Here is a 7,303-nt window from a genome sequence, read left to right on the forward strand (position 1 = left end):
CTAGGGGTGGTACATGTGCTAAAAGACTTTGAGTTTTGAGGGAAACTCTGTATTCATTAAACAATAACTCCCCAATCCTACCTCCCCCAATCCCTGGTAACCGCCATTCCACTTCCTGTCTTTACGAATCTGACTATTCTAGGTACCTCAAATAAACGGAATCATACAATATTTGTTCTTCTGTATCTGATTTATTTCCCTTCACATGTTTTCAAAGTTCATCCATATGTGCCGTGTGTCAGCATTCCTTATTAGGAATAAGGAATAAGGAACTTCCAACTTTGTTTTTTGCAAGACTAATTTGTTGATTTGGGGTCCCTTGAGATTCCAAATGAATTTTAGGATCGATTTTTCTCTTTCTGCATAAGGAAATCATTGAGATTTGATAGGGATTGCACTAAATCTGTAGATTGCTTTGAGTAGTACTGACATATTAACAATATTGTCTTCCAATCCATTAACGTAGGATGTGTTTCCACTTATTTATGTCTTCTTTAATTTCTTTCGATATTTTGTAATTTTCAGAGTATAATATACTTGGTTTTTTCTAACTTGACATATGGTAAGCATTTTCCATACCCTTAAATAAATTCTTTGACAACATGATTTTTGGTAGTTGCATAGCATCTCATCAAACAAGTGTTCCATGATTTATTTAATCAATGCCCTATTCTGGACATTTTATTTGCATCTAATTTTCTATATTATAAACACCATTCTGACAAAATATCACAGTTCATAATCTTTGTATGCATCTTTAATTTTTTCCGTTGGACAAATTCCTAGAGATGGAAATATTAGATCACAGGGGTGAGAATTAGGAGTTTTTAAATATACATCAACAGTGCTACTTTTTATACAAAACTATGGCTTAAAATCTTTTCTCCTTTCTACTGCTTTATAGTTCTAAATTTTCCACAAAAGTTATAATTTTTAAAAGAGAAAGATGTAAATGAGGCTTATTAAACTTACATGGATCACATAAAATTTGTCCAGAGAAAGTTATTTTTTAGTATTAGACTTAGGTAGCAAGAATCCAGACTAAGGAGTGAGACTGGGTGCACCAAAGTTATTCTAAATCAGTGGTTCTTAGTGGGAGATGGGGGGTGGATTTGCTTTCCAGGGAACCTTTGGCAACATCTGCAGACAGTTCTGCTTGTCACAACGAGACAGTAATCATACTGGTACCAAGCTGGTAGAGGCCAGGATGCTGCTCAATGTCCTGCAATGCACACAACAGCCTCCCCACCCAGCAGATAATTTTTTGGCCCCAAATGTCGAAAGAGTGCTGCGGTTGAGAAACCCTGCTCTAAAGAGAGTGGAACACCAGGAGGGGCCGGGTCTTGGCAAAAGGAAGGAAGACCCCAGTCCCTGGAGTCAGAGCCTTAAGAAGAGAGCCACGAGGGTTTTGCCCCAGGGTGAAGAAGGCAGAATCTTTGCAAGATTGTAGGATTTTCAATGTGTTATATTTGCATGTTAACTTGCATTTGTCAGCAGCTATAACCAACTAAGCTTAGCCTTTAGTTAGCAAAGTTGTTAGTTAAATAGAAAGTTACCAGTGTAATAACGCCAAAGGGTCGCTTCATGAATCCCACAGTTGAGAGTTTCATTGCCTGTGCTGAATGAAGCAGGCACGATGCTGCAGCTGAAGACTTCCCTGCTTCCACCCAGGCTCCAGGGATCAGAGCTGAGGCCAGGTGCTTAAACAGGGCTTCCTCAGGCCCAACCCCTGGCATCCAACCGCCTGCATTAGTTATCTGATACCCTGCTTATCAGCAGGTAGGATCATAGAGAGGTTCTCTTAAAGGAGAATCACATCCTACCGTAAACACCCCGGGGAGAAGGCAAGTTCATCCTCACGTTTCACATTTCACACCAACAAAACTCTCTAATGGAAACGCCTCAGGCCGGGCGCGGTGGCTCACGCTTGTAATCCCAGCACTTTGGGAGGCCGAGGCGGGCGGATCACGAGGTCAGGAGATCGAGACCACGGTGAAACCCCGTCTCTACTAAAAACACAAAAAATTAGCCAGGCGTGGTGGCGAGCGCCTGTAGTCCCAGCTACTCGGAGAGGCTGAGGCAGGAGAATGGCATGAACCCGGGAGGCGGAGCTTGCAGTGAGCCGAGATTGCGCCACTGCACTCCAGCCTGGGCGACAGAGCGAGACTCCGTCTCAAAAAAATAAATAAATAAATAAATAAATAAATAAAAATAAACGCCTCATGCTGTAGTCCATTTCGACCTTAGACTTAGTCACTATTCTGCGTTGTTGCACAAACTGAACTTTTAAAAGGTAAATAAAACATTTAATTACAATTATTAACTCTTAAGCACTCGCTCAATTCCAATTTCCCAAACAGGCTTTATGTAAAGGCCCAAATGGCCCTAAGTGACAGTTTTAACCAGATCATCAATTCGAAAGCTTTAGAGAGTCTAAAAGAAAACATACAATAAACCTCCCACCCCCATAGTCATTATATAGAACAGAGAGAGAGTGAAAAAAAAAAAATGCCCTTGCTCCCCTCCGCGGGCCCCTTTTGTGCGGTTTTTGCCAACGCAGCAGCCCTGCTACATAGCCCCGCCGCGCCGCCGCCCCACCCGCTCAGCCCCGCCGTGCGCCCAGCCAGCCATGGGGAAGGTGAGCCCAGCCCGCGCCCCCGGTAGCTCCCTGCATGGCGGGGACCGGAGACTGGGGCAGGGGAAGGCCTGTGAGACCTCGCCTTGCCTTGCCTTGCAGATCACCCTCTATGAGGACCGGGGCTTCCAAGGCCGCCACTACGAATGCAGCAGCGACCACCCCAACCTGCAGCCCTACTTGAGCCGCTGCAACTCGGTGCGCGTGGACAGCGGCTGCTGGATGCTCTATGAGCAGCCCAACTACGCGGGCCTCCAGTACTTCCTGCACCGCGGCGACTATGCCGACCACCAGCAGTGTATGGGCCTCAGCGACTCGGTCCGCTCCTGCTGCCTCATCCCCCACGTGAGTGCAGTCCCGCCGGGTCCCTTCGGTGCCCTCGAGTCGCATCAGTGATCCACATGGATGATTCATACGACAGGCGATAGGATGGGATGGCAGCCTTCTTTTTTTCTGGCTCTAACTATATTCTCTTTTCCTTTATTAACGTCCGTAAGGTTTCCTCCCACTGAAAAAGTATGTGATGCAGTGCTTTTAACCGGACATTTTATTTTATTTTGCTAAGTCAAATTCACCTCTACTAGGAATAAGTTGTGCGTGGCATTAGCTCAGAGCGTCTATGCCACAGGTGATGAAAGAGCAACAGATTAATTCCTTGCTCTGAGGTGGCCATAGGCTAGGTGGCTATTTCTTACGTCATCTGTAAACAGGGCTGATGAGATTAGTTCCTTTATAGGGTTCCAATGAGGGTAAAGGGAGGACGCCTGGCACAGGCCAATCCCCACCCCCGAGTATTAACTATTATGAACATCAAGGGCCTCTCAAGTCCTGCCTTCTGATTGGGCAAACCGGTAACCAACAATGTGATTCCAATAGCTCCTGCAGGGCCCACTATTACCCAAATGAAGCCCCAGCAGCCTGGAATTTCACAGTTAGGGATTTCCCTAAGTTGACTGTGACAGAGTCCCGGGAAAATGAATCACTTTTGTGAATCCCCTCACAGGGTTTAATAGCTTGATAAGGACCCAGTCTGGCATTAGGAGCCCAAAAATTTAGATTTCTAATTTAAAGTTCCAACTCTTCTAATTACAGACTGTAAGATCTACTTTACTAGCAGTCAAACCTCAGAAAGAATTGCGCATGAGAATCTTCCCTAAAGAAGATACATACATATATGTATATGTATATGTATATATGCATATATACATATATATGTATATGTATATGCACATATACATATATATGTATATGTATATGTATGTATATATGTGTGTGTGTATATATATAGAGAGAGAGAGATAGAGAGAAACTCTCAAAGTCAGATTTGAGAAGGAAATGACATTACTGATCAGCTCTTAACTGAGACAGAAGAAATGTCATTAGAAGGCTCAGAAGGGGATCTAGAACCTGAGCTCCAAGCAAAAAAGATTTTTTTTTTTTTGAGATGGAGTCTCGCTCTGTCGTCCAGGTTGGAGTACAGTGGCGTGATCTCGGCTCACTGCAACCTCCACCTCCCGAGTTCAGGCAATTCTCCTGTCTCAGCCTCCAGAGTAGCTGAGATTACAGGCACAAGCCACCACATCTGGCTAATTTTTGTATTTTTAGTAGAGACGGGGTTTCACCATATTGGTCAGGCTGGTCTCGAACTCCTGATCTCAAGTGATCCACCCACCTTGGCCTCCCAAAGTGCTGGAATTACAGGCATGAGCCACTGTGCCTGGCCCCTAAAGAATATTTTAATGTGGAGGATGAAAAACATTGAGACAATGGGAAGGAACAAACAAATGAAGGAAGAACAAGTGCTCAAAACAAGAGACATGGCCAGGTGTGGTGGCTCACAACCTGTAATCCCAGCACTTTGGAAGGCCGAGGCAGGCAGATTACCTGAGGTCAGGAGTTCGAGACCAGCCTGGCCAACATGGTGAAACCTTGTCTCTACTAAAAATAATTAGCCAGGCGTGGTGGCAGGCGCCTGTAGTCCCAGCTACTCGGGAGGCTGAGGCAGGAGAATTGCTTAAACCTAGGAGGTGGAGGTTGCAGTGAGCCAAGATTGTGCCACTGCACTCTAGCCTGGGCGACAGAGTGAGACTCCGTCTCAAAACAAAACAAAACAAAACAAAACAAGAGACAGAGACAAGAACAGCTCAGGACAAACAGCCTGTTTTCATTTTTCGAAAGGTTTCACACTCTTGAACCTGTACAGGCCTCCTTAATGATCTTTTTTTAGGCCAGGCGTGGCGGCTCACGCCTGTAATCCCAGCACTTTGGGAGGCCGAGGTGGGTGGATCACGAGGTCAGGAGATCCAGACCATTCTAGCTAACACAGTGAAACCCCATCTCTACTAAAAATACAAAAAATTAGCTGGGCATGGTGGCGGGCGCCTGTAGTCCCAGCTACTCAGGAGGCTGAGGCAGGAGAATGGCGTGAAGCCAGGAGGCGGAGCTTGCAGTGAGCCGAGATTGCGCCACTACACTCCCGCCTGGGCGACAGACAGAGCGAGGCTCCGTCTCAGAAAAAAAAAAAAAGATCTTTTTTTAAGACAAGGTTTCTCTCTGTCACCCAGACTGGCTTGAGTGGTGTGATCATAGTTCACTGCAGCCTCAAACTCCTGAGCTCAAGTGATTTTCCCGCCTCAGCCTCCTGAGTAGCTGGGACCACAGGTGCACACCACTATGCCCAACTAAACTTTTTTTTTTTTTTTGTAGAGACAGGGTCTCACTGTGTTGTCCATGCTTGTCTTGAACTCCTGGGCTCAAGCAATCCTCCCACCTTGGCCTTCCAAAGTGATGGGATTACAGGCATGAACCACCATGCCCAGCTGCTCCTTCATGATCTTGAACTTCCATTTTTCGGTATTACACAAAACTGATTTGTAAGAGCACATGTTGGAGCTAAGAACTGAAACCTAGTTCTCTTTGTGACGGCTCTTGCTTTTCAGCATGTTTGAGTAGCAGGGCTTAAAGCAAAAAGGCACGGATGAAGGATTGCTTGGGCTGGACTTTCTTCCTGTATTGCCACCAATCTGAGCCTCATTTGGGTAAAAGCAATTCAATCTCCTCTCCCTCTAGCTTCTCCTAATGCTGTTGAGATTCAAAATAATATCTTTTGCCAGGAATATATTTGCCTTTTTGTTTTAAAATCTTACTATTTGCCAGGTGCAGTGGCTCCTGCCTGTAATCCCAGCACTTTGGGAGGCCAAGGCAGGCGGATCACGAGGTCAGGAGATCGAGACCATCCTGGCTAACATGGTGAAACCCCATCTCTACTAAAAATACAAAAAATTAGCCGGGCGCGGTGGCGGCCGTCTGTAGTCCCAGCTACTTGGGAGGCTGAGGCAGGAGAATGGCATGAACCTGGGAGGCGGAGCTTGCAGTGAGCCGAGATCGCACCACCCTATTCCAACCTGGGGGGAAAAAAAAGAAACCATTTTCTAAAAAAAAAAAAAAAAAAAAACATAAAAACATTATTTTATGTGTCATCCAACGAGTGTCCAAACCACCACAAATTTATGAAGGAGAGAACAAAACAAATACATAAAATATTTAAAAGTGGTCCTGAGCAGGACCAGTGGGTCTATTCATGTAGATTGTACCAGAAAACCCTAGGGAGCACCATTCATACCAAATGAATGGGGAATGGTGCCCTCTTGAGTTTCACAGTGTACAACCTACCCAACTATACACAGCAGCCCTGGTGTTGGCAGTGTCTTTCTTTCAGCTTGGTCACTTTTGATATAGGAAATTTTTTTTTTTTTTTTTTTGAGACGGAGTCTCACCCTGTCCCCCAGGCTGGAGTGCAGTGGCGCGATCTTGGCTCACTGCAAGCTCTGCCTCCCGGGTTCACGCCATTCTCCCGCCTCAGCCTCCCAAGTAGCTGGGACTACAGGCGCCCGCCACCACGCCTGGCTAATTTTGGTTTTGTATTTTTAGTATAGACGGAGTTTCACCGTGTTAGCCAGGATGGTCTCGATCTCCTGACCTCGTGATCCACCCGCCTCGGCCTCCCAAAGTGCTGGGATTACAGGCGTGAGCCACTGCTCCTGGCCTAGAAAAAAAATTTTTTAGGTCCATCCCCCAGGAAGTCAGGTTTTCTGACTTTCCCTCATCTGCTGTTTGCTGAACCCCCGGGCCAGCTCCCACAGGCTCAGGATCTATGAGCAAGAGGACTACAGGGGCCAGATGGTGGAGACCACTGAGGACTGCTCCTCTCTTCACAATCGCTTCCACCTGAGTGAGATCCACTCCTTCAACGTGCTGGAGGGTTCCTGGGTCCTCTACGAGCTGCCCAACTACCGGGGGCAGCAATACCTGCTGAGGCCGGGGGACTACAGGCGGTGCCAGGATTGGGGGGCCACGGATGCAAGAGTGGGCTCCCTGAGGAGAGCTATGGAGCTCTACTGAAATATTTGTACTCTATCCCTTGCTTCATCTGGAAACTAATAAAATATTTCCTGTGTGTTCCATGCAGTAATGTATCCTCTGTTCCTTTCAGCCTCCTTGGAAGGGCTCAGCAAAAATCCTGCTGGGAATCATGTGGATTTTCTTGCATGTATCAGTGGAAAAGGGGTGTGAGGCAGCTGTTAAGAGCACAGCCTCTGGGGCCAGAATGCCGGGGCCCAACTCCACTTACTAGTTATAGTTGTGGGGCAAGTTACTTAGCATCTCTGT

The 7,303-nt window shown here is 46.4% G+C and overlaps 1 protein-coding gene across 4 annotated transcripts; it reads left to right on the forward strand.

Moving 5' to 3' along the window:
- Positions 1-2,629: 2,629 nt before the first annotated feature.
- Positions 2,630-7,036, forward strand: LOC116809477 (gamma-crystallin D-like). Of its 4 annotated transcripts, none has more exons than XM_032753343.2 (4): positions 2,630-2,638; positions 2,738-2,984; positions 4,913-4,916; positions 6,769-7,036. In XM_032753343.2, the coding sequence occupies exons 1-4, from the start codon at positions 2,630-2,632 to the stop codon at positions 7,034-7,036; spliced, it is 528 nt and encodes a 175-aa protein (XP_032609234.1). The 4 variants fall into 4 exon arrangements, with proteins under 4 accessions (XP_032609234.1, XP_032609235.1, XP_032609238.1 ...); XM_032753344.2 differs by lacking the exon at positions 4,913-4,916 and adding an exon at positions 4,246-4,250 and having other exon boundaries at positions 2,738-2,980; XM_032753347.2 differs by lacking the exon at positions 4,913-4,916 and adding an exon at positions 4,723-4,727 and having other exon boundaries at positions 2,738-2,980.
- Positions 7,037-7,303: the final 267 nt, after the last annotated feature.

Source organism: Hylobates moloch, unplaced genomic scaffold (genome assembly GCF_009828535.3).
Source record: "Hylobates moloch isolate HMO894 unplaced genomic scaffold, HMol_V3 SCAFFOLD_1, whole genome shotgun sequence".
Lineage (NCBI taxonomy): Eukaryota > Metazoa > Chordata > Mammalia > Primates > Hylobatidae > Hylobates > Hylobates moloch.